The sequence below is a fragment of the Ambystoma mexicanum genome, chromosome 6p (genome assembly GCF_040938575.1).
Source record: "Ambystoma mexicanum isolate Mex_15411 chromosome 6p, UKY_AmexF1_1, whole genome shotgun sequence".
NCBI classification, from domain to species: Eukaryota; Metazoa; Chordata; class Amphibia; order Caudata; family Ambystomatidae; genus Ambystoma; species Ambystoma mexicanum.
The window spans coordinates 1,191,385,291-1,191,412,452 of record NC_090935.1 but is presented as its reverse complement, the minus strand read 5'-3'; the positions used below and the strand labels follow the sequence as shown (position 1 = coordinate 1,191,412,452).

The window sequence follows — 27,162 nt, the reverse complement described above, 5'->3', positions numbered from 1 at the left end:
TGCCTGTTTCTTTGTGCCCATTTGCCTCTGGGCCCTGCTTAAGGACATGGTCTCAATTATACAATCAACATTAAAGTCCCCGGTAATGATGATACCCCCCTTCACTTGTCCCAACCAGGCCTGTAAGAGGTCATGTACAGTATCTATCAAATTAGTCGTATACGACCCTCCCCCAGGGGGTCATATAACGTGATCACCAAGGTACCCCCCTTACCAAATGGTAGATCATGAATACAAATGGCCAAACAATTCTCTGCCTCCCCAGTAGGCTGGAAAAGAATAGGGGAATATGAGGATTTGACACCAATACATAGAACTCCCTTAGGGCGGCCCAGAGAAGTAGGATGAGAAAGACGGAAAAATAAAGAATAGCCGTCTAGACAGAACTGAGTTGTAAGCCATATTTCCAGGAGACAAAAAATGTGGGCAGCCAATAGTTCTTTTGCGCCCAAAGGATTGGCAAGGAAGGAACGGTGGCCTAGTGAATTCCAAGATAGGAAAGTAAACAGGGCCAGATCACCCACCACTGATCAGGCCGTATTAGGCACCGGTGCTCATTCTTCACACAATATACCCTTATGATACATGGACCCCGGGGCACTACCCTTGGCCAACGATAGAACGGGACCTACATCATAGAGACCATTGTATGACCCACTATTTGCAGAGACCTGCAATGTTTCTGGGTAAAAAGAGAAGATATCAAAGCCTGCATCATGAAACAAATTCAAATTTTTGCACATACAGTTAGCAGTCAAGGTGGAAGCCAATTTCAGAAGTACCCAGTTAGTCACACTATAATAAGAAGGCAGTTCAATGCTCACTATGTCCTTTGAAGTTAGTTTGTAGAGATCAGGGATAATGTGGAACACCTGAAGTAGCCGTGATCGATTAAGGAACGGGCTAGCTGCAGCAGGTTCACTGTCTATTATCTGAATACATTTGGAATGGGCCTGTTTCCTGACGGTTTCCAGCGACGTTCGCCCTTCAGTGGGGATCCGAGTCCCTGACTCCACCAAAGAGTGCCAAAACATCTGCAAGGAATTAACTCCACCCACCACTGATGCCTTAGAAAGGATGTTAAAGTGCCCAATGCGGCCCCCCACACCAATGCACGGGATCACAGGAACAGGGGCTTTAGAGGGACTATTATTCTCTGGGTCGTGATCCCGGACGTCCGGTGGAGCCGGAGTGGAAGGTCTTCTGTTTGACTGGCCATGCACTGTCACTTGACGAGTAACCCCATCTGTAAACGTATTTGTTGCCGCAAATTTGGCCAAGCCAATGGGTACCACCTGCAGGTTACTAGGTTTTTATGTGGGAGGCCTGGCCACTGCCCTCATATGGGATATACGACAACGAGTCCCTGCTAAGGGCTTGTGCATATGTCACATGGCTGTGACCATGTGACCATGGTAATAAAAAGGATGAGCTGTTTCTGACTCATCAGTTAGAGCTAAAAGACCCCTGCCTGATGTGTGGTCTTCTGCAGCGCAGTCCTGGCGCTACGTTTGCAGGCAGAGGGCCTACCCTGCAAGACCCTCTGCCCTTGCTGGGCAACACTGTGCTTGGTCACCAGCATCTAGCAGAGCCCCTGCCGGGCAACTGTGCAGTTGTGTGCTGGAGCCCCTGCAGGAGAATTCCGGCTGCGGTGTCCTGGGTGCCCCCAGGCCATGGTCCAGGTCTGTGTGATCACGGCCCAGCAGGGTGACCCCTGCAACTGTGTGTGTTGGGTGCCCCCAACACCCCAAGGGATGGGGCGTGTGCCTGTTAGGTAGCCCAACTGGTGTACCCGTGATGAGTGTGCTGGGTGCCCCCAGCAATCATGTGCCTGGAACCTGTGCCCTGGGTCCAGTACACAACAAGCAGTGCTGCAAAGTGATTGACAAAGTGTTCGGTGTTGGAAGGAGAGAGCAGTAATTCTTTGCTACAGCCACTTCTACTACTGTCTAATACCTGCTGCGAGCCTGCTGCAGAAAGCTGGTGGAAAGCTGATGCACCGTTCCTTTAATAACGCTGGGAGGCATTTCGTTATAACCTGGAGCCACATCCGAAGCGCTTGCGCAAAGTGATTGGCCAAGTGTTTGGTGTTGGAAGGAGAAAGCAGTAATTCTTTGCTACAGCCACTTCTACTACTGTCAAATCCTTTCTGTGAGCCAGTACCGGAAAGCTAGTGGAAAGCTGGTGCACTGTTCATTTAATAATGCTGGGAGCCGTTCCGTTATGACCTGGAGCCTCACGCAAAGCGCTTGCGCGAAATGATTCACATCGTTCTGTGTTCTGTGGTCAGCTGGGCGGCGGGGCCATGTGTGCTGTGTACCAGCGCCCTACGGAACTTAATTACGGTGAGTGCTGAGTGAGTTGCTTGCATAAACACTGCGAGTTACTGTGAAGTGAAGGTGGGAATACGAGCGCTGGCTAAAAATAAAAACGAACTGAGAAAGTTATGAATGGTGAAGAACATGGTATATATTGGCTGCTAATGTGAAGCGGCAACCTGGCTGGACACGTTCACTGACCCGCGGTAAAGCAGCTTATTTAACAGCGGGTGAAAGCGATTCTGCCTGGGCATTTATATAAAGAACTGAATCTATTCACCGGTCTTTAACCCTAGTGCGGTGTGCAGGTGTTCGAGGATTGGTACTGAGTGAAGGTGGATTCAAGTGATAAAACCCTCCTAACACACTGCTGCAAGCCTTGCAATGAGACTGCAAGAAAAAAGTCCATTAAGAACGCGAACCCAGCAACAGACAAGATTAACAATCCTTAACAATCTCATGCAAAATTCAACACCCAGCTCGGAAGTTGGACCTCTTGACCTGGGGCAGGGCAGTCAATATGCTGGTAAATTGGCAGGTGCCCAACATACGGATCAAGCACTTGTTGCCCGAGCTACATGGAATGCAAAAGCAACCAAAGAAAAACTCTGGGGGAACTGATTCCAAAGTTAATTATATAACATCGGAGGAACAGGAACACATGCCTCTTATCTTTAGGGTGGGGGCGGGGCGGTCCAGGGATCATCCCTGGGTGATCAGTGGCTAATGTATGAAAACTCACCTGAAAGCCCAATCATGACGAGTGAGCCGTATGAGCCTAATGAGTTGTTGGAGGAGAATTTGGATGTTAATCTAAAGGCCCACCAAAGTCATCTGATTGGAAGAGATAATCAAGGTGATGTCGAACAAGTGAGAGGGGTGGAACTGGACACCAGTGGAAGCTCAGAGATTCAACCTCGATACACAAATCAAAAGTTGCCTGTGGGAACTAACTACTCCAACAGGTGTGAAAGTGGGGAGTCCTATGAACCCCAGACTATGGCAGTGATTGGAATGGAGGTGGAATGTGGAAAGTAAACATCGAAAAGCTCCTTTCCAATTGACTTGGAGTTGCCTTCCTTGAATATTTTCAAAAATTCAGACCTGGCAGCCCAATTATCTTGTGATCTAACTGAACTCACGGCAAAATCTCCACTCAAAAAAGAAAAGGCCTTGCTATGATTCAAGACAGACTAATGGCTCTGGAACATAATTTATCAAATGATGATCTAGGGACCATAAATTCATACTCAACAAAGCAAGGAAAAGCATTAAGTAGAATTACACATGGGGAGGTCTTGGAAGGTGCTAATCAAGAAGATAGTACACCCCTGATGAGGCCCTTTCCAGCCCGAACGGCTGCTTTGCAGACTCCTCATTCTAGAGCCAGAGTCACCTCAGGTAATGTTTCTAGCGATTCCTGGGATTTGAGCTGTGGGGACTCTTCATGGGGAAAGCAAAATGAGGAAAATAGAACACAGTGAATAGACCCTAATGAACTGCAGCAGGTGATCATGGCTGCCCTATCAATATCTTTGGTCCCCTTTACCAAATTATATGAGTCAATCCACAGCTCTCTTCAGGATCAAGCGACTCTGATTGCAATGTTTCAAATGAGAATGACCTCCTTGGACGGGCTTGCTGTCAAAGTGGAAGATCGTTTAAATAAGGAAGCAGAAACGTCACTACAGTGACAGAATCTCCTCTGCGACATGGCGCGAAGAGAATCAACAGATAAATCCCTTCTAATGGAAGCCATTCTAGAGGACTGTAAATGTATGCGAGCCAAATAGAAACGAGAACAGATTGTGCCCGTCCTTAAAGTTAAATTAAGTAACACTGAGAAAGATAATGAGGTGATTGTAGTAACGTCTATAGATCTCCCTGCTGCTATTGGTCCAGGAAAGGAGACAAATATTTTCTCCATATTTAAAGAGAAGCCAAACCCAGAGATAAGAAGCACTTCGCCTTATGGGAAAGAAGAGTAAGAACCAACCTCCAATGAGGAAGAAGAAATCCAATGGATCAAGGGCCTTTTTCCGTAACTTTAGAACACCTCCACCGCTTACTATGGAGCAGCCCCCGAAAAGATCTAGGGAAGAGCTGACGCTCCCGTCAGCAGCAAGTCGAAAAAATCAATTCATAAAAGCCCAATTGCAATATTGAGCTCTATAGAATGGGATGAGAAGATTAATTTGATTAATGAAACATGTTTAAGTGATATTTTGGAGGTCTTTAATAAAGAAGAGGACGAAGAGTGGAATAACTTGATCCGCTCTGAGTGCGCTGAAATTGAAATACAGGCAGATCTGATTGCCTGCAACCCTCCCACCCGTGAGATGAGCGTTACAAGGGAGAAAAGTAAGCATGTTCTGGCCAAGCCAAGTGATGATGAATTTTTGACAATGGGAGACAAAAGACAACTACTGGAAAGATCCTGAATATCTAAAGCAGCACCTGATACCCAGCTAAAACCTAAAAGGATTTCCTTGGTAGCTAGGCCAAGCCTAGAGCAAAATCGAAAGGTCCATCTAGAAAGGATCCTACAAGTTCCAAATACACCGATCTTGAATCGTCTCAATGTGATGAAGCTTTTTCAGAATGATTTAACGAACAAAAATCAGTAGAAAAGGAAATTAGAGGATGGGCTCAATCAAAGTAAGCCAAGTCGTGTATCTGATGAAACGGTTTTGTTTGGTAGGGGGAAACCAAAGATAAGTGAAGTGGGCAATTAGAAAACAAGGCTATTTTACCAAAAAGACTTGCCCTTGTTAAAATTCACAATTGGCAATCGCAACCTGCTTGGGAGACTTGCCCTATGTCTAAGGAAATAATACAAAATGGAGAGGAGGCCTTAAACTGGAACTGGCTAGCCAGAGCATTGGCGAGTGATAATAAAAAATAGACTGGACAAAGCCCAGATGATCCCGATCTACGCATTGGATACTGTAATACGTGTGGATTCAAACCTTTGTTCAATGAAAATCTAAACGAACTGGGCAAATATTATATTCTATGCCTACAGGAGACGTGGCTTCGAACCACTCCCTCCTCTGAGGGTTACAAACCCCATCTTAATCCTGCGGGCAAGGGTATTCTAGGAAGGCCCTATTCAGGGCTTTTGACTCTTATAAACGTGGATGCGGGCTTTACACTGATCAATTGTGAAAATCCAAGCCTGTATGTTCAGGTTGTGAAACTTGTTAGAGAGATAGCAAGAAAGAAAGAGAACTTTCTCTTAATTAATGTATATTGGAGGGTCAATGTGTGTAAACATTTGAATTTTGTGAAATCAATCATGGATGTGATAGATAAGGTCATGTGTGAATGGGAGTTACTGAATGTAATCGTGTGTGGGGACTTGGATGTGCGTTTGCTAGATGAGAGGGAATGGCCTCGGAGAGAGAGAGAGCTTTATGAAATAGCCTTACAGTGGTTCCAAGAGACAAAGCTTTGGGATCTATCCATGTTAAACGCACAAGTCGAAGGTGATGTACCAGGGGCCTGCACTTGGGGTAGAGATTTACACATATCTTACTGCTTTATGTCAGCAAACATAGCCAAAAAAGTCAGCACATTTGGAATAGTTAAGCAGACCCTCGGTGATCACGATCTGGTGGCAATCTTATTAAGTACCGGTGGGAGAGGGGGAGTGAGGTCCTTGACTGGCCCGGTAGAGGGGAATTGGCCTAAGAATTGATTAAAGGTGAGTAGGAAACAGACCATTACTATTACTGGGGGCAATATGAGGATGCAATTAACAATTAACAAGGATAAATCTAGCATTCATTATTTGTGGATCCTTAAAGAATATAAGGTGCCGACTAGAAATGATAAAAGTACATGTATTATCTCCAAACATGTCTATGACCCCCGGGTAGTGATGGCTAGGAAAGAGATGCAAGCAGATATTAGGAACATTAAGACCTTTAGAGAACCAGATGTATTGGGAAAGGTTTGCCTGCGCAAACTAAGGTTTTGAAATTGGCTCATAGCCACAAGAAGTCTTTGGGCTCAAAGGGAGGCAGAAGAAATACTGAAAGCAGTCTGCCAGAAAAATACACGCAATCTTTGGGACCTATTAAATAACGGTGGCCATTTTCGATCGTGCAACATACTTGGCCAAGTAAGTGAGGCAAGCTGGATTTCTCAATACTCTGCCCTATTCGCCGATCCGGGGGGTCTGGAGGACATTGGCCTGGAAGGGAGCTGCTCAAGTTGGTCCATTAAAATCGACAAAGAGGAGATAGAGCTTATGTTAATGTTAAAGGATATTTGTACTGTGCACTATCACCACCTGAGTGTTCCCCTGGCACTCTGGCAGATATAGAACCAAGGGAGGGTAGGTTAGGCGTGTTAGTAGGACAAGGTTTGGAGAAGAGCAAGGGAGCTGAGAAGTACTGTTGGCAGCTTCAATTCAGTTAATACCGTTCGCCGAGCACATTGGTGTGGTATTCAGTTCTGAGTCCGTTGTGTGCTGTTGTGTTTGGGTTTGTGTGGCGTGTTTGTTGTTGCAGTGTGGTGAAGTGCATGCGGGTTGCTGCAGTTTTAAGAGGTGTGGTTCTGTTTGGTTAGAGTGTGAGAGGTGTGTGAGGAGTGGTGAGGTTTTTTGTAGTTTTTGGGGTTGGTTAGTAGCCTTGTTGTTAGAAGAAATGCACACTAATATACTGTCTCCTTCGTAATTTAGCAAAGGTTGGCTTTCTTTCGGTGATTAGGTTTCTCATCTCTCTGTCATTATGCTATGTCAGCTACTCTTTGTGTTTCCATCATTGTGTTTGGCCACCCCTTATGATAAACAGACTCAGTTCCTCCAGAGCGGCGGGCCCGGGCGGCATATCCAATAAAATGTTAAAAGATAACTCGGTTGCTTGGGAGAAATTGGCTAAGTCGATATTCAAACAGACCCTTCAAACGAAACAACTGCCAATGACTTGGCGGGAGGCTATTATAGTCTCGATCTACAAGAAGGGCGATCACAGTGACCCCCGAACTTATCGTCCAATCACCCTTCTTGTCTCATTGGGGAAAATGTTTGCCTCTATTTTGCTACATGAGCTAACTATCTGGGCTACTGAGACTGGGAGTTTGGATCGAAGGCAAACTGGATTCGTAAAAAGGAGTTGGAACCTCACTTAACCTCTTTATGATTGGCAGTCTGAAACAAAGAGCTCTTGAGACAAGGACTGCTAGGGAGAAATCACAGAAATGTGCTAATTCCCTCTACCTTAGAGACCCCCAGCTCTTTTTGCTGGACTTTAGGACTTTTAATTTTTAACCTGGAGAGAGTGAGACCTTTTTCCCACTCTCTCATGTATTTTTCTGTGATTTCGACTCTCTGTTTCTTTTGACTTTGTAGTCTGACAAACTCCATAGGCATCATCTTTACACTGTGACACACAGCACCTTCAGTGCAGTGACACATCAAAGTCTCTTAGATTTCCCAAAAGGTTTAAATACCTTCTCTTGGATAAACTACTGTTTCCAAGAGCAGTGAAGTGAAATTGACTTTACTTACATTGTGTAACTTTCTAGACCCAGCACACGCTATCTTACCATAGGGTGCTGGAGGGGTTACTTAGTCACCTTTGTCTAGTTTTTCATGTAAGATTTTTATGTTACCCTTTCTATAATTAATGACTGGTGGCAGTGGTTTACTTTTTCCTACCATTGTGTGTTTTAACCACGGGCTGCTATTGCAGCTGCAGTAAGACACCCATGGGTGCCCATTTTGTCAAAATGGCCCGGTCTTCTTTTTTCACCATTTCTTGTTGGAAAGGTCCTTCTTGAGATTTACTCTGTGTGCCAAACCAGATTTGGTCCCTTTATTCATTTTGTCTTTGGCGGGATTCACTGGTGAAGCCTGTCTTTGGCTCCAGCGTGTCTGACAGGGGCAGGAAGTGAGGGAGGTGCCCGAAACTCCCTGTGCTTAATCCCCTTGGTTACAGGAATGCACCCAAGTGGTGGGTCACTTCAGCTGTGGACATTGCGTCGCCTGTCGTTTTACCACGAACAGCAAAACATTCATCCATAAGAACCTAGTATGGAAACAGAACAGTCACACCAACTGCGAAAGTAAGCACGTGATCTACGCTATCAAGTGTCCCTGCGACCTGATTTACATCGGCAAAACCATCAGACCAGTCAAACAAAGGATCAACGAACACAGATCCTGCATCAAAAACAAAGTTGAGGACAAACCTCTGGTCGAACACTTTAGCCAGAAGAAACATACCCATGAAGAATTCACGTGGACCGTGATCCAACAACTTCAGCCTCAAAGACGAGGAGGCGACATCAACATTGCCCTCACTAGACTCGAGCAAAAGTGGGTCCACAGATTGAACTCCGTCCAAGACGGCCTCAATATAACCGTTGAATGGAAACATTTTTAGAACTGCCATTAGCCATCAGTCACCGAGGTCCCCTCTCTGGCAACGGACTAGTGTCCATTACACTAGATTGATCTAAATGTGTACATTTTACACCTATGTTTTTTCTACCTTGAGAATTGCTTGTGCACTGTTACCATCCCTCTGTGCATCTTCGAGATATAATGGTTTCTCCTTGTGATGATTATTGCACACCAGAGTCATTGTGTTGTACCATCCACAGTGTTTTGCGGTAACTATGCCATCACATGACCGTCTCAGCCTCCATGTGGCATGCCCGTCTTACTGTGCGAACTTCCTACTGCCGATGTCCTTCCTGCCCCCACTGGACTACATTACCCAACATCACACACGTAGTACCGCCTTTCCATTGGAACACGGCGCACAGCCGTTGGATTGGCCCAAGCAGACTGCCGCCCCGGGACCGCGGGATCCCATTCGTCTGCCTTTAGCCACAGGCTGCTATTTATACTGTCCTCCACGGCACCCTCGGTGTCCGACTCATCCGGCTCCCACCAGTCTACGTCCAGCACGGCAGCGTACCACCCAGACCACAGTAAGTCCCCCCACCCAAACGCGGGCTAGCCCATGTTTCCCGAAACACTCGACTCACACAGGTTACTAAAACCTTTTCAATTTTCCTTCTAGACTTGGGTATATTTACGCCCCACTCCTGCTTCGTGAGACTCTTGACCACGTTGGCTCGAAGGCAATCATAGCCTTCCACCTTGTGCCATACACCGCACCGGTCAACCCGCACTCCTCGCGGCTTCCCCGACAGCACCCACCTGCTCCCCTCCGGCGGCAGGTAAGCTGTGTTTTTTAAGATACTCCATATGGTGTATCACTTGGGCATTTATTCGGCCCGTATTAAATACTCTAAGTACTTATTGAATCACCACCCGAGATCCTAATAGCTCTGTTCTACCCACAGACACCACGGACAGCACCACTACTGGTGCCTCTTTCCTGACGAAGGCCAGCACAAAGACGGCGACTTCCCAGCCACTTTTTTGGCCGAAACACACCCTGTGTCACCCCCTGTGTCGAACCATTCATCACAACTGCATCACTACCTGTACCTGTTCACTTTCAAGATTGTTGTGTGCACCTTGTGTTTTTGTTCCTCGATATGCGAGGAAACTTGTATTTTCAATGTAATGCTGACCTCGATATTCCAGAGGTTTGCACCCACCTGTGTCACCACTGCGTGACCCACTCTGTCCGTCCTCTCTAAAACACCTTTCGTGCTTATCGGAAGTAATGTAAAATAAATTGTGCAGTCACGTACCACTTTTTGTGTGATTATACAATAAACACACACGTTTAGCACCTACTTGTCTCTGGTTTTGGATCTCCCCATCCCGATTATCTCTGTTTATTATACGTATACCCACCTGGGTAAATCGGGACCTAGCCAGGTGCCCTAAAGATTTAAATATATTGAGCACAACCCGCGGTTGAAGGGCTACTCATCAAACATAGGAGCAGTCACCAGGACATCCTCCTATCTCCAACAAATATGGACAAAGTTAATATCGTGTCCTACACTGAAGAATATTTTCAGAAATTAATGGGCATAACCACCACTTTAGGCTCCGAAGGTGGACCCATCGCCCAAGGCGCCAACAGAGATGAATTAGATACCATCTTACAGAAAAAGAAAAAACTTGTAAGAACAGAAATGCATGGTACTTTCATGCTAGAATACCTGAAAGCGGGAATCATCCCCGAAGGCCTACAAGTGAAGAATATCCCCAGGGTATTCACTGACAATCCGAAATTCAAAGTGAACTTTAGCGGCGTGGGCAACAAATGTAGCCGTGACTGGATAATCCTTATAATCGACACTGCCCAGGAAGAATGCAAAAAACAGGGAGAAGACCTTGCCACCCTGGAAAAGAAATTTACAGATGACAGAACCATCAATGACGCACAACAAAAACTACAAAAATTAGAAGAAGAAGTGATTAAATTTAATCAACTAACAGTGGAACGCAAAGTACAGAAATTCAGGAAAGATCTCAACCACTACGCAGAGGAAAAAACCTATCCCTATCTCAAAGAAACATACTACGAGGAACTCCAGCAACAACAGAAAACTAACTACAATAGACGGAACCGGGTAGTCAACTTTTCAGGTAGCTCGGGATCCTCAGGCGGGAGTACCCCAGGCTCCCCCGGTACCAACGGGAATCAAAACCAACCACCACAACATCCGTTTTTTCAGAGAGGGGGCCAACGAGGCCGCCCGAGAAGGCGCACTCAACAAACCGGACAATACATGAGGACACGCCAGTGGTACTCGAACCAGCCCTAGAGACAATTCCCATTTTTAACCTGTCCTCCAGGCCTTTAGCTCAAGCTGAACAGACACTCCTCGAGAGGGGCCTTTCCTTTGTTCCAGCTACCAAAGCAGACCCCTTCAACACGGAAGCAGAACTAAGAAGGTTTTTCCGGACCCTCAGGTTGAAATACTTTTTCGAGATACACATACCCAGCAAACAAGATTCCATCAACCAGATACCAGAGAGGACTAAAGACAACATCACGGGGTTCAAACCCAAATCCACCTTCTTACCACCCCCTCACACGATCCCGAGTGAGTTTGAGACTTTTGAGAAGATCGTCATGAAAACAATCACCGACGGGATAAGACAAAAAAACTTTTATCAAGACAACCTGCTACCAACGGAGCGACAGTCCCTGAAGGACCTCCACCAGGATACCACCATCACTATAAAACCAGCAGACAAAGGAGGCGGTATTGTGATCATGAACACCGCAGATTACAATCAGGAATGCTTGCGACTCCTCAGCGACAGAACCTCATATAAAATGTTAAACAGGGACCCCACACAACGACTGCAAGAAGAGATCATCAACCTCACCAAGCATGCCGAAGACCAGGGGTGGATTTGTCAAGAAGAAAGGATCTTTCTCAACAAAACTCACCCGAGGACTCCGGCCTTCTACATTCTACCCAAAATCCACAAGCACCCCACCAAACCACCGGGCAGACCCATTGTCTCCGCCTGTGATTCACTGTTGGAACCCCTCTCTCTATATACAGATTTTTTTATGAAGCCGTTCGTAGGTAAAATGGCATCTTACCTCAAAGACAGTACCGAAACCATCAAGATTTTGGACTCCATACATCTGACTGCCCAGTCCATTTTGGTCACCATGGACGTTGAGGCACTGTATACCTCCATCCCACAAACAGAGGGCCTACAAGCCTTGGCGACTTGCCTTGAAAAACGAGCCAACACTTCTACCATACCTACTAACTTTTTGGTGGAGTGCATTCGGATCGCCATGGGTGAGAATTTCTTTCTATTCGGCCATCAAATGTACCAACAAATTAAAGGAGTGAGCATGGGCGCCACTTTTGCCCCGGACGTCGCCAATCTGTACATGGCACAATACGAAGAAGATCACATCTACTCTGACAACAATCCTCACAGACCAAACATCAAGGTCTGGCGTCGATACATCGATGACATTTTACTCATTTGGGAAGGAAGCTCTGAAGAACTACTAGCTTTCCACCAATGGCTCAATGCACGGAACGATTACATCAAGTTCACCATTGAATGGGACTACCAAGAGATCAATTTCCTCGACCTACACATTTACCGGTCCGGAGATGCGCTGAAGACGGAACTCTTCAGAAAACCTACCGACAGGAACACCCTTCTCCACTTCACCAGTTACCATCCACAAGGTTTAAAATACAATCTCCCCTACGGTCAGTTTCTGCGTATCCGGAGAAACTGCTCTGACAAAGAAAGATTCAACTACCATGCACAACAACTGCAAACACGTCTTGGAGAGAGAGGATACCCCAGGAAGTCCATCAAGACAGCCAAGAAAAGAGCGGCCAACACCGACCGCTCCCTCTGCTTAACCACTAAAGAAAGACTCCCTAACGATAGAACTGTCTGCGTCACCACGTACAACCCAGTCAGTAACCTCATCAAAAATACCATCAACAAACACTGGCATCTGGTAAAAAATGAAGGTACCCTGGCGAAGAAACCACTGTTCGCCTTCAAGAAAAACAGAAATCTTAGAGACTCATTAGTCCACACCTTCCTAGAACCCACCAAACCAGTCACCACGCTGTGGAATCTTCCACCAGTGGTGGGTCACTTCAGCTGTGGACATTGCGTCGCCTGTCGTTTTACCACGAACAGCAAAACATTCATCCATAAGAACCTAGTATGGAAACAGAACAGTCACACCAACTGCGAAAGTAAGCACGTGATCTACGCTATCAAGTGTCCCTGCGACCTGATTTACATCGGCAAAACCATCAGACCAGTCAAACAAAGGATCAACGAACACAGATCCTGCATCAAAAACAAAGTTGAGGACAAACCTCTGGTCGAACACTTTAGCCAGAAGAAACATACCCATGAAGAATTCACGTGGACCGTGATCCAACAACTTCAGCCTCAAAGACGAGGAGGCGACATCAACATTGCCCTCACTAGACTCGAGCAAAAGTGGGTCCACAGATTGAACTCCGTCCAAGACGGCCTCAATATAACCGTTGAATGGAAACATTTTTAGAACTGCCATTAGCCATCAGTCACCGAGGTCCCCTCTCTGGCAACGGACTAGTGTCCATTACACTAGATTGATCTAAATGTGTACATTTTACACCTATGTTTTTTCTACCTTGAGAATTGCTTGTGCACTGTTACCATCCCTCTGTGCATCTTCGAGATATAATGGTTTCTCCTTGTGATGATTATTGCACACCAGAGTCATTGTGTTGTACCATCCACAGTGTTTTGCGGTAACTATGCCATCACATGACCGTCTCAGCCTCCATGTGGCATGCCCGTCTTACTGTGCGAACTTCCTACTGCCGATGTCCTTCCTGCCCCCACTGGACTACATTACCCAACATCACACACGTAGTACCGCCTTTCCATTGGAACACGGCGCACAGCCGTTGGATTGGCCCAAGCAGACTGCCGCCCCGGGACCGCGGGATCCCATTCGTCTGCCTTTAGCCACAGGCTGCTATTTATACTGTCCTCCACGGCACCCTCGGTGTCCGACTCATCCGGCTCCCACCAGTCTACGTCCAGCACGGCAGCGTACCACCCAGACCACAGTAAGTCCCCCCACCCAAACGCGGGCTAGCCCATGTTTCCCGAAACACTCGACTCACACAGGTTACTAAAACCTTTTCAATTTTCCTTCTAGACTTGGGTATATTTACGCCCCACTCCTGCTTCGTGAGACTCTTGACCACGTTGGCTCGAAGGCAATCATAGCCTTCCACCTTGTGCCATACACCGCACCGGTCAACCCGCACTCCTCGCGGCTTCCCCGACAGCACCCACCTGCTCCCCTCCGGCGGCAGGTAAGCTGTGTTTTTTAAGATACTCCATATGGTGTATCACTTGGGCATTTATTCGGCCCGTATTAAATACTCTAAGTACTTATTGAATCACCACCCGAGATCCTAATAGCTCTGTTCTACCCACAGACACCACGGACAGCACCACTACTGGTGCCTCTTTCCTGACGAAGGCCAGCACAAAGACGGCGACTTCCCAGCCACTTTTTTGGCCGAAACACACCCTGTGTCACCCCCTGTGTCGAACCATTCATCACAACTGCATCACTACCTGTACCTGTTCACTTTCAAGATTGTTGTGTGCACCTTGTGTTTTTGTTCCTCGATATGCGAGGAAACTTGTATTTTCAATGTAATGCTGACCTCGATATTCCAGAGGTTTGCACCCACCTGTGTCACCACTGCGTGACCCACTCTGTCCGTCCTCTCTAAAACACCTTTCGTGCTTATCGGAAGTAATGTAAAATAAATTGTGCAGTCACGTACCACTTTTTGTGTGATTATACAATAAACACACACGTTTAGCACCTACTTGTCTCTGGTTTTGGATCTCCCCATCCGGATACTGAACTTATACATATTCTATGATTTACTACTACCATGACTTTTGTTCAGCCAGAGAGGAAACATCCATAGAACAGGAAAAAGACTCAAGTGTTCTACCAGAAACAAGAAAATGTACAATTGATTACCTATATTTTATTTTGTAGTGCACCATACAAATTCAAGTTAGCTCAAACACAAGCACACAAAATAGGGTCCATCCAAAATGCCCTAAAAATAATTAGAGCACTCAGTGGTCACGTGACAACATGCTGAACATGACCAAAATTGTATCAATTATCTAACAGAACCATGGGAGCATTTTCCATAATATATGTGGTTCATTAAATATATTAAAATAAATTTACAAATGTTTCGATAGTCGGTTCTATCTAATCACCAATGAAAAAATCACTATTATACATTGCCCCAATCCCAAATGGACGAACAGCAGTCACGTGACATTAATGTCCGACATGAACGTGATCCCGTAGCAAAGCGGTCACGTGACATTAATTTCTCCCATGACCGCGATCCCGTAGCAACAGAAATACGGAAGTTCCCGATTTAATACGCAGGTTATCATGCCGCCAGAACCAACGTATTCGTAAGGAACGCAGGAAACAAATGAATGTAAGGCATTATCTAACATGATTATAGCATTTTAAAATTAGCATAAACGGCGAAAACGCGTTTCAAGTGTAGCATAACCCAAAACATACATAGCAAAAATAACAATGATTCATTCCTAATTAGAAACCACTCTTGTTTTCATCCTTTCTAGACTGTGCTTTGAAATTACCATTTGTGAAGCAAGAGTGTCAAAGATACAAGCATCATGGCACGCAACTATTGTTTTCCCCAAACAAATAATTACAGTATACTCAGAAGCAAAAAACTGCAATCTGCAATAGCAAAACAGTGAGTGCTCCTTTTAAATTACAACACCATTATAGTTTATTTTTCTCCTAATGTTATTTAATTAACTAAGCACATAAATCTTGCGCATTCATGCTAGTATTTGCGCAATACACACAAAGTATTGGTTTTATATGTTTGACAAATGCAATGCAAATTTTCTTTGAGAATCAAGAATCAATATTATTGATAAATATAGGTTGTAAAAATGTTTCAAACACAACAACTAAATATTTTTAGCTTTTTTTCTCGTTTCGCTTTTTCAGACATATGCTGATTTTATAAGTAAGTTCCCTCCTGAAGAACTGTCTGGCATGTTTAAAAGACAGTGAAACATGTGTCGAGGCTCCCAAACAAGTTGTGAACAAACTTAAGAAAAATCCAATTTTGAAGAAAAAACAGAAATAAAAAATACTGTTCAATTCAGCAAACCAGAGTTCCTCTCTTCATTTTGAAATATAACAAAGAGCAATAGCAAAGGGCGCAAATACAGGTTTCCAAACGTTCTTTCTATCAAAGAAAAACTACCAATTAAAAATGGCTTACCAGTTTATGAATTATTTGTTAACCTTTGTTTTATTCCCATGTGTAATCCTTTGCACCAAACTCAGTATTGCTCTAAATGTACCAGTGTTAAATCAATGTCCACAGTGTCTTAGCTATTTAAATCATAGAGGGTGTAGGAAGTGCCTGTGTGCCATCCCCAATTGGTATCATCTGATTTAGAGAAACAGAGTGTGTTTGAAGTATATTTTAAGTGTTACGTGTTTTGCTCCCTTATGAAGAAGGGTTATATAACTGGCTGGGAAATACATTAATAATTGTTTTATCAAGAAACCTTGAGTCTAAGTGTTTATTTGAATACTTGTCATTGTGAAACTCTGTGCTACAACCTTACAGCTCACATTGACGCCTCTTGAGATAAGCCTGCCTGCTCAGCCACACTACCAACCTGTGTAGTACAGACTTATACCAAAGGTTGGGTTCCTTATTGCCAGGAGGACAGGGCTGATGCAGTTTCCCACAGGGTACTGCATACAATCTTGCCTAACGGACCTGCGTCTATATGGTCTTTATAGACCTGAAGCAGGCCTTCGATTGTGTGAACGGAGAGCAGCTTTGGATAAAATAAAATCATTTTAATTGTCCTGTAGATTTCCTAGAGGCAATTAGGGCGTTGTATTCTGATACATTGGTACAAATCCTGCTGTCGGCTGCGGGGGTGCTATAAAGAAAATGGCCACATATTGTGGATTGAAACAGGGGTGCGCTCTAGTGTACCTGATTTTCAATCTATATATGTCTGACCTGGGAGCCTCGCAAAAATGAGTCTGAGCTTTCCCCCTGAAGGTGAATGGAACAGACGTTCCTTGTATCCTATACGCTGATGACCTGGTGTTTATGGACCTTATCCCATTTGGACTCAGAGATGGATTGATAAGTTAATGGAATATCTTGGGGCCCACGATATGAAAATGAATGTAAACAAATCTAAGGTCCTTATTATGTCGTCTGCGCATTGGGAAAATGAAAAGGGTATTAAAGAGGAGGGTGAGGAATGAGGTCCTCGAGGTGGTGGACACAATGGTATACCTGGGGGTTACCATTAATAAGAACATAGATGAGAGAGCTCATTATGTCTCCCTCAGACTGAAGTGAAAGAAACTGGCGGCCTAAGGTGTTGTGATACACTGTAAATATTGTAAATACTCCCTATTGCCAATATTAACCTTTTATCGGCAGAAAGTTGTATCAGTGTTGAGTTGATGTACAGATCGGAAGCAATGCTGAATATGTCCTGGAAAGTATGGACTCTATTGGGAGGCCCGTTCTGGCACAGGATACTTAAACTCTCTGGCTCCTTGACAATGCCAACAATTAGGCATGAACTCTGACTTCAGTCTTTGGAGTCGATAGTGTTGTGGAAAACTGTAACCTTATATAGGAAATGCAGGCTAGCAGAAAGGATGGCACCCTTTACAATCTTCAAGTTAGAAGATAGCATCGTAGATAAAGGCATAAAGTGAAGAGCAAAGATAAAGTCAATTCTGGTGGAAAGGAATGTTCAAGTTGAAGATCTCATTTCAAATCCTCAGAGAGTGAAAACATAATTCCAGGATATGGATTGGATTGAAACAACTAACATGAGAAACATGGATAAATTGAGGCCATGTTTGGACAGAGAGTGTAGGGGTTTGAACCATCCCCCTAGATCTCTCTTAAAGTTTCCATCCCCATATTATAGGGATCTCTTACTCAGATGTTATTTAAACATCTTGGCTACCAAGGTATAGCTATCACGAATGATGATTAGTCAAGAAGATGCCCAATGTAGATATTGTGCGACTTTGGGAACTGTGGAAACATTATGCCATCTAGTCACTTCTTGCAATCCATTAACAGAGCTCTGTTCGAAATTGTTGAAGGCGCATATTCTACAGCCCGCAACAATGATGGCTAGACAATAGTGGGAATGGATATTGATGTGTGAAAGAACGTGCCTTGTCTTAGCAGTGTTGAAATTGGTGGAACGTGTGATAGTACACCCTGAGTTGATTGATAAATATATACCCAATGATATGCGAATGGACCTTGAGGACCAAAGAAAATGAAATCACATCCTGTTTTAATCTTGTTTTAATCTTTTTTGTTGCTCTCCCATTCTTCCCTTCCCTTTCATCTTCTTTCCCTTTTTTTAAATGCCCCTTTCCTTTTCCTTTTTCTTGTTTTAAAGTAGGAGGATTGATGATAATGTAAATGGTTATATGTCTTCCTTGTGAATAAGTAAGCGAAAGAACCAATACAAATTTATATACATTTATATAAATGTTTTAAAAAGCAGTGCTGCAACGCCTATTCTAGTGAGTTATGCCTTTCTCGGCCGACACCTCCTGTTGTTTTTCTAATCACTGTAAATCCATGAAAGATCCAATGCTGGAGAAAGAGTATGTTGCTTACCTGTAACTCCTGTTCTACAGCATTGATATCTTTCATGGAGTCACATGCGCCCCCCCATTAACCCCTAGTGGGAACAAGACTGCAAAATCGTGGCTATCAACTCTCTGGAGCTAGAATCGGAAGAGGGTCTCTTGGGTGAGTCTAGATACTCCAATGGGCCGGGGCACAATACACCCGAAAAAACAGTGATGGGCTACTTAATTGAGCTTAAAAGTTTTATTATATAATGTAATACTGAGGTTACTGAGGATTTCCTGCCTGACGACGGTGAATATTAAAAGCATGTGAATCCATGAAAGATACCAATGCTGGAGAAGAGGAGTTACAGGTAAGCAACAAAGTACTTAAATGGGATTTCCCCATTGAAAAACGTTTGGTGAATCGGACCCATTTTCTTCTTCTTGTTTGCTATGTTGCAATATTGCTTGCACAAATAAAACACAGTCTTTGGCTTTTCCTGTAGCATATCCGAGCCTAACAGTGTCTCTCTTTTCTGCAGTATATTCGAATCTCGTACGATACCAACCTGGACCAGTTGTTGCACCTCATGGTACGAGAGTGGCAAATGGACTTGCCCAAGTTAGTGATCTCTGTCCATGGGGGTGTGCAGAACTTCAAGCTTCCGTCGAAAGTCAAGCAGGTCATCAGCAAAGGCCTGGTCAAAGCAGCAGAGACCACTGGGGCCTGGATACTGACAGAAGGAATCAACACTGGTACACGACTCTTTTATTATTCACTCTTCACTATGTTTCCCCTGAGTAGGCAACGTAAACTGTTTCAAGATCAGCATCCTATGTTTTGTGATCCATTAGTTTACCCTTCTTTGCATGCATCGTGCCAGATTTTGCATGGCGTGTTGTCATTGGAGAACCGTGATAGACTAGAGCTCGGTGATGAATTGGCTCAGCGAATCAAAGTGGCTGCCCAGAAGGAAAGACACAACTTTATATGCGACGCCTCTTTTTCATGTGAGCATTGGTGGGGAGCCTTCTTACACTTTGGTTGTTCCGAGAAGGTAATAAAGCATCTTACACCAGCATAAATAGATTTAGGGGCCCTCAAAATGCTGCAACGCAAACTAGCGGAGCTCAGCTTACTTTGTCTTTGATACACAAGGGACAACCCAGACTTGATTAACAACTGAAAAAGGCTTTGCCAATCTGCCCGGTGGAGTTTTGCTTATTTTAGGGCCAACCGATAATCAATAAGTTTATTCTTTTTTTATCTTGCTTTTTTATGTGGAAAGCCACCCTGGATCTTTTTATCTCTGAAATTGCTCAGTTTCACACATACACCAGCACTAAAATAATTCTGTTTACATCTTGCTTCCTTCTGACTGGCATCTTCTTTAGGAAAATATGCCTAAACTGTACTATTTTGCACTAGACTGTAAAATAAAACGCATGGGTGCAAATCCTTTGTCCATACTCTCTCTCTCTCTCTCTCTCTCTCTCTCTCTCTCTCTCTCTCTCTCTCTCTCTCTCTCTCTCTCTCTCTCTCTCTCTCTCACACACACACACACACACACACACACACACACTCTCTGCAAATAACTCAGAACATTGCATTGTCCCGCCCCAAAATACTTCCAATAAGTTGGAAATCTTAAGCTGTAAAAAAGTTTTTTAAGTGCACAATGGCACTTGGTTTTGGCCGTAAGGGGATACTTGGATTCATAATCTCCTCCCCTTATCGCCAGCTCATCTTGAGGACCACGACTCAGGTCACGTGCAGGGCAACAGTAACGGCCAGCTTAACCAACTGATGGGCGATTTTGCATTGATATTTGCACCGATTTTCAATTGCAAAAATGGCATGAAACTGAGCGAACAGTGAGAAAATGCCAGTTACAGTTTCACTTTTTGGACTGTGCTTAAATTGGTGCTAAATTGCCTGTGATAGGCAACATTTACCATCCTTGGGGCAATTTATGTGATCCGGGGGCACAACATCCTTCTATTGTTTTAAATTGATGTATATATATATATATATATATATATATATATATATATATATATATATATATATATATATATATATATATATATATGTCCTTTTTACTGTTAGTTCAACAGTCTTTGTAGGAGCACTTCTCGATCCAAACAAAAATTCAGGAAACCACGTTCAAAATCTTCCACTTTATTACAATTCCATAAAATCCTCGCATCATTTTCATGGCAAAATAGTATCCAAAACCACACACATTGTGGTTCTCCCAAAATGACTGGCGCATCCTAGATGGGGTTAACGCGTTTCGCGGGCTTCCGTCCGCTTTTTCACAAAAAAAAACAATATATATATATATATAATTCTTGTCGGATTTGTTGAGTGCTTAAGCGTTATAATACCAGATTGCGTTACCCAATTTCAAGGCACTCCGTGTTTCTACCTGAAGTAGAACAAAGGGCTGAGCTGGCCCTCCAGGCTGAACCCAGAGGTTTCGGGCAAGTGCTTTGCTCGCTGAGCTATCGTGACAGCAATTTAGAGCTGTGCCACGGGAATATCTGATGATGCTTCTTGGTTATTTACAGAGACCCAGTAGAGCCCGTGGGAGACTGTACAGAGCTGATATAAATCACTACCGAGTCCTTTCTTGACATTAAACATAGCAGCAAAGATGGCAAATCTAAGGAAGCGTAGGCACTAGTAGAGACGTAAATGACGTACTGTTTAAAAGGTTATTGTAAAAGAAAAAGAAATGTAAATGCCGTTCAGTACATCGGTCTTGCCACATCAAAATCTGCGCCCCTCTGTTGACTATATCAGAGGAATAGTAACAATATTTAACATGGTTTCTGGTGAAATCCATCGCGCCCCATAGCCCATCCTCACTATGGAGCCCGTTGTATTCTTCTGAAGATGTAAGGAAACTAGAAAAGCCAAGACTCTGGACACATGATAGCAAAGTGCACGTCGTGCAGTGAAAACGTGAATTGCTTTACTCTGCTTCGCCCTTGTAATTAAAGGGTTACACATATGGACACCGCTGATATTATTTGTAATGTGAAGCAATGGCGGTGACCCACAAAAGTCACACAATGCATGTTAACGTCATGTGCTTGATTGCACTTTTCGAGAGCATTATATACTGTTACTTCTTTGCCGTTCGTAGTTAGTGCTCCATATTCTGCAAGGATTGAACATCCTCGAGGTTTGATGAGAAACTAAAGATGGCATTGGAGCCTGAACAGCTTCATAGACAGGATGAGAAGCAGGATAAGAGCAAGGCAAGGTCACATTAGCCGTCCATGTTAAATCCAACTCATTTTTACAAATGGCCAATACACCTCATAAACCAATTTGTACTTTATTTATTTACTTCCTTAATGTTAATTGACTGAGTTCTTCAGGGCTTTTCACGTTGAGGCCATTGCGAGGAGGTGGTGTGGTCTGGACAAACCACAAAGAGACCTAAAGAGACCAAGAACCTTTAATGGTGACCCTGCAGCTGGAACCGGGCTTTCGCCTCTCACCCCATCACTGGGGCAGAAGGAAGTGTGGTGGGGGAAGTATCGAGTTAAGAAGACACAGATCAGACGAGGAAAAAGGGTAAAATGACAGGCAGGGTAAGAAGTTGGCTGGGCATCATTCAGGCTTAGGATCCACCAACAGTAAATGAAGTGAGGGGACAATACAATGTGGCCTAGACGGGTGAGAAGAATTCAGAGGCAGGTGCAACATTGTGCAGAGCAAGAGGCTGGACATTTTCTCCTCACAAGCTAGAGGCAAGGAAACCACACCCACCCACAACAAACAAGCAACAATTGGGCAGAATGGTGGATAAAATGGAACCAGGGTTTGGTTTCGGGTCATAGGACAGAGTTGCAAGGTGATCCAGGAATTCACAATGGGAAGATGTAGTCAAAAGCGACAAGGTACACCAGGGTGGGTTGGTGACTGGTTTATAGTCATGGTGATTAGTCCCTACCATACAGGGGCAAAGCAACAGCAGCATAGGGACGACCAGCATTTGCTCAAGGTCTGCGCCTGTTGAGGTGACAGCAGTAAACTTTAACCCATGCAGACACATAAGGCCAGAACACTGTGAAATGGAAGGGATTATGTCACAAGTTAAGGGCGACCAGAAGTAAATGACCAGAGGGGGACTGCTCAAGGGGCAAAGGCAGGACTGGAAGTGGCACGGGTCCCCTGAACCAAAGTGTTGAAGTATGCAAAAGTGGAGCAAGTTTTCTAGGATAAATTGATAGAGGGATCGCGAAGTGGCGCAGGTCCCTATAAACAAGGCAATAGGAACATTCGACAAGTGGTCAGTGTTGCCCGACCATCGAATGCTATGGATGGCCTGTAAGATAAGATTGCAAATGAACTGCTGGTCCAGTTTCTTCTATCATATATATCCACTGTTGCCTCATTCTTTTGGTGGAGTGTGGGGGGAAGCGGAGGGGGTGACTTTGATATTTCAGTAGAAGAGCATGCACATGCCGTGGAGCAATAGGACAAGGAACTGAATCTGATCAGAGCCTAATATTGGGCCAGCAAAGAGAATTCACATGAACCACAGCTATTTCTACCATGCCTTACTCTTACGTCACGTCCCCTTTCCTCCATACTGTATGGGCATCCCTTCCAAGGGACGGGAGACGGAACATTTTTCACCAGAAAGACCTTCTTCCCCTTTAAATTTAGAGGCGCGCGGGGGCGCGTCCCAGGGAGCATCCACTGACCTGACTCCGCCCTCCGGTGCCACACCCCAGTCCCCTTTTCCGCGTCGACGGGAACGGGCCGAATTCACCAGCCCTCCTGGGTTTGGCTTCGGCCATGTAATTCCACACGCAGATACTTATTCTCTTTGTCTTTTTTGACTTTTTTGTCATTCAGTTACTCGGTCCCCAGGCATCATGCTCCTTCCCGGCGCATGTCAACTTCTACAGGGTTCAGCAGGTGTCCATCCTGCAACATGCTCTTCCCAACTTCTGACCCCACGCCCTCTGCCTACGTTGCCTCGGCCCAGACCACGGTTGGCAATCATATCGCCTCCAGAGGATCTCAAGAACTTTGTGAAACATCGACCCAGGTCCACGGTAGGGCCTAAATTTTTCAGCGCACCCCGCAAGGGAGACTCCTTCCCAGGGACTCTCCCGCACGGGAGGGACCGGTCAGGTCCTTCCACCGGTTAATGCACCAAGGCTGCTTCAGCTACCGGCCTTCGGGTTGAGGGGTCCTCGGATACTCCTGGACGCAGTGTTGAGGGACCGGAAGGTTCTTGTACCGGGTCTACACCAGAGGGACTACGCCCTCTTACCGGCGCAATGGCCGAGGGGCTACCCCCTGAAACCGGCAAGGCGTTGAGGGGCTATGCCCAAATACCAGCAATACGTCTGAAGCGGCGCCTATACGCAGCTCTACCGACCCCCGGGTTGAGGATGGCACACCTACAGAGCAGAGGCACGTAGAGCAGGGTAGGTCTTGCGAGTGTCTTGGATGAGGCCGGACCCAGCGGGCTGGGCAACACGTCGCAGGCACGTGGCAGGTAGCTCGACAAAATGGCCGCTGCGCCAGACAGGAACACCCGTCCGATGCCATTCCACAAATTCAGCAAAGAACGAGTGTCAAGGTGGGACTAGTCACAACCAGGTACGTGGCCTACAGTCTACCCTTCATATGCGCAGGGCAACTTTCCCATGCATCCATACGGACTGGGTACGCAGCAGCTCCAGCAATCCCCTGCTACCCTGTTGGGACCCCTTGCCATCTCTTCGGCCAGTGAGAAGAGGCTCGTTGATAAATTCCTCAGCCTCATGAGGTCTCCTCAGATGGGGGTTATCATCAGGACACAGTCAGGGAAGTCCTCACTGCAATGCTAGCGGCACCACAGATGCCTCCACCGGGCTCCCTGACCCCAGTGCAGCTGTCTCCTCCGGCTCCACAGCCAACTCCACAACCTCTGCCGCCTCCTCAGCCTCCGGCTGCGGTCTCGATACCCCCAGCATCTGGCGCCATCTACTCCGCCGCCATCCTCAGCCAGGGCCTTCCATGAACGTCTTGCTGGCCTGGCGGAGTACCTAGGCCTCCCTCAGCCTGAGGTCGAACAGCCGGCAGAGGGGGTTCTGGCTGAAGTCCTCACAAGACGCCCCTCTGCCAGCACAGGGATTCCACTGCAAACCGATGTAGTCTCCCTGGCCAAGAAGGGTTGGCTGAAGCCCACTCAGTCCAGCCAGTCAACCGACGCCTGGACGCCAAAGTACAGGCAGATGGAGGGGGACACACTCCTCGGTGATCGCTGCGGCATCACTATACTCCCAGCCTCAGTTGTCCTCAGCCTCCTCCTCTGCGGCGCTGCTAGGCAAGTAGGAGAAGATCTTGGAGGCTTACGGCAAGAAGATCTGCTCCAACGCCTCCTTGCACCTGCGTCAGGCCAACGCAGATAATGCTGGCTGTCGCCAACCAACGGTTATGGCGGGAATTTGCGGACTTCCTCCCGGAGCTCCCCTCCCAATGTCAATCATGCTTTAAGGGGGATGCTAGTAGAGGCCAAGCTCGTGGTGCATGACCTCATGGAATCCACAGTGGCACATATCGATACCTCGGGCTGGGCCATATGCATTGCCACGGACATGAGGCGCACTGCCTGGCTCCGGGCTATGAAGTTCAACCCGGATGTCCAGGAGCGCATTCTAAATATACCGTTCGAGGGGGGGGAACTCTTCCACTCCTCTATGGATGAAGAGCTGAACAAAAAGAAGAACAGCTCACAAACGGCAAAGTCTTTGTCCATTCTTACAAAGTCCACGCCAAAATCTTACACCCAATCTCAGCAACGCTCAGAGAAGGTTCGTACATGTGGAGGGTTCTGCGGCTTCCAGGTACGCAGATCCAGCCAGCCGGACCGCTCGCCGTCTCAAAGCCGGCGCAAACAGCAAAAAGGGAGGGGAGTAAGGGCTTTTTTCAGTCCCCCTCCTCAGCCTCAGCTTCTGAGGTAACAAAGGCATGACACGCCCCTTCGGGTCCACGTGTCTCCGGTGGGGGGCAGGCTTGCTCTCCATGCACTTTTCTGGCACCAGAATTTCGTGGACCCCTGGATTCTATCCGTAGTATCCACGGGGTACCGCCTACCCATCCCAGCCTCACCTCCCTCCTCCCTTCCACTCCCACAGGTTGGGACAGCAACTCTTTTGGCAGAGATCTGGTCGCTCGTAGAGAGCCAGGCAGTGGAGGAAGTTCCAGCTTCCCAGCAAGGCTTTGGCTTCTACTCCAGGATATTCGCCATTCAGAAAAAGAACCAGGCGGGCCTGAGAGTTGTGCTGTTCCTTGCCACCCTCTCCTTACCCATGCAAAAATTCAAGATGGTTATGCCAGCTTTTATGGCAGAGACATTGGACAAGGGAGACTGGATGTGCTCCCTAGACCTGAAGGACGCGTACCTACACATCACGATTTGGCAGCTCCATAGTTCTTTTCTACGGTTCAGGATCATGGGCTACCATTTCCAATACGAGGTCCTCCCGTTTGGCCTCAACTCATGAACGCAGGAGCGGCCCTCCTCAGAGAGCAGGGCCTCTGCATCTATCCATACCTCGACGACTGGCTTGTCAGGGCTACATCTCCGGAGGCGGTTCACCACTCCTCCCATGCCCTTATGAACACACTGCATGACCTGGGCTTCTCGCTCAACCTCAAGTGAGAAGCCCAGGTCGCTCCCTACGCAGACTCTGACGTTCCTGGGACTCATTTGGGACACGTGCTCCGAGAAGGTCTTCCCGTCGGAAGACAAGATCTCAGCCATCAAGAGGGCCACCGTCCACTTCCTCAGCAGAGAGGTGACCTCGGCTTGTTGGTATCAATATCTCCTGGGTCTGCTAGCGGCGATTCTGCTAGCCGTCCCGCACACGGGACTAAGGATGAGAAGAATTCAGCTGCATTTTGCGGCCTCGTGGAGTCAGGAACGGGGCTCTCAATCCGAAATGATCAACGTTCCTCCATCTCTCCACCCGGACCTAACTTGGTGGTCCAGGGACTGCAACCTACGGACGGGCAAGCACTTCTGGTCGCCTTCTCCGAAGGGCACATTCACCACAGACTCCTCGTTCGAGGACTGGGGAGCCACCCTGGACGATCTCTCGGTCCACGGCACCTGGACTCGACAGGAGCAGGAATACCACATCAACTGGTTGGAGCTGAACGCCATCTGGCTAGCGCTCAGAGCATTCCTGCCACTCCTTAAGGGCAAAGCTCTCCTCATCCAGACAGACAACTCGACCAGCATGTACTACGTCAACAAGCAGGGAGGCACCAGATCTTCCCCTCTGTGCAGACTGGCGATCGGCATGTGGGAATGGGCCTTGGAAAATGAGATTTACCTCTCGGCATTCCACCTCCCGGGGGAATCCAACCTCGAGGCGGACAGGCTTAGCAGGCTGGGAGCAGACAATTATGAGTGACAGCTAAACAACCTTTTTACTCAGGAGATCTTCAACAGGTGGGGTCCCCCCCAAGTGGATCTCTTTGCCACCTGGCACAACAAGAAGTGCCCACAATTTGCATCCTGGCGGGTCAGGGCCCCGGCTCTCTGGGTGACGTATTTTACCTCCATTGCCTTTCCGCCCACTCCCCTGATCCACAGGGTACTTTGCAAGATCAAAGAGTCGCACCGGCTCTGCATCATTCTGATTGCTCCATGGTGGCCGTCCAGACCATG

General features: G+C 46.3%; 1 protein-coding gene across 1 annotated transcript in view; it reads left to right on the top strand.

Moving 5' to 3' along the window:
• TRPM6 (transient receptor potential cation channel subfamily M member 6) overlaps positions 1 to 27,162 on the top strand; it is a 1,703,532-nt gene that overhangs the window by 415,035 nt on the left and 1,261,335 nt on the right. Inside the window, exon 5 of the mRNA XM_069625828.1 lies at positions 19,006 to 19,219. Coding sequence (XP_069481929.1) covers positions 19,006 to 19,219 — 214 coding nt within the window. The remainder of the gene's footprint in view (positions 1 to 19,005; positions 19,220 to 27,162) is intronic.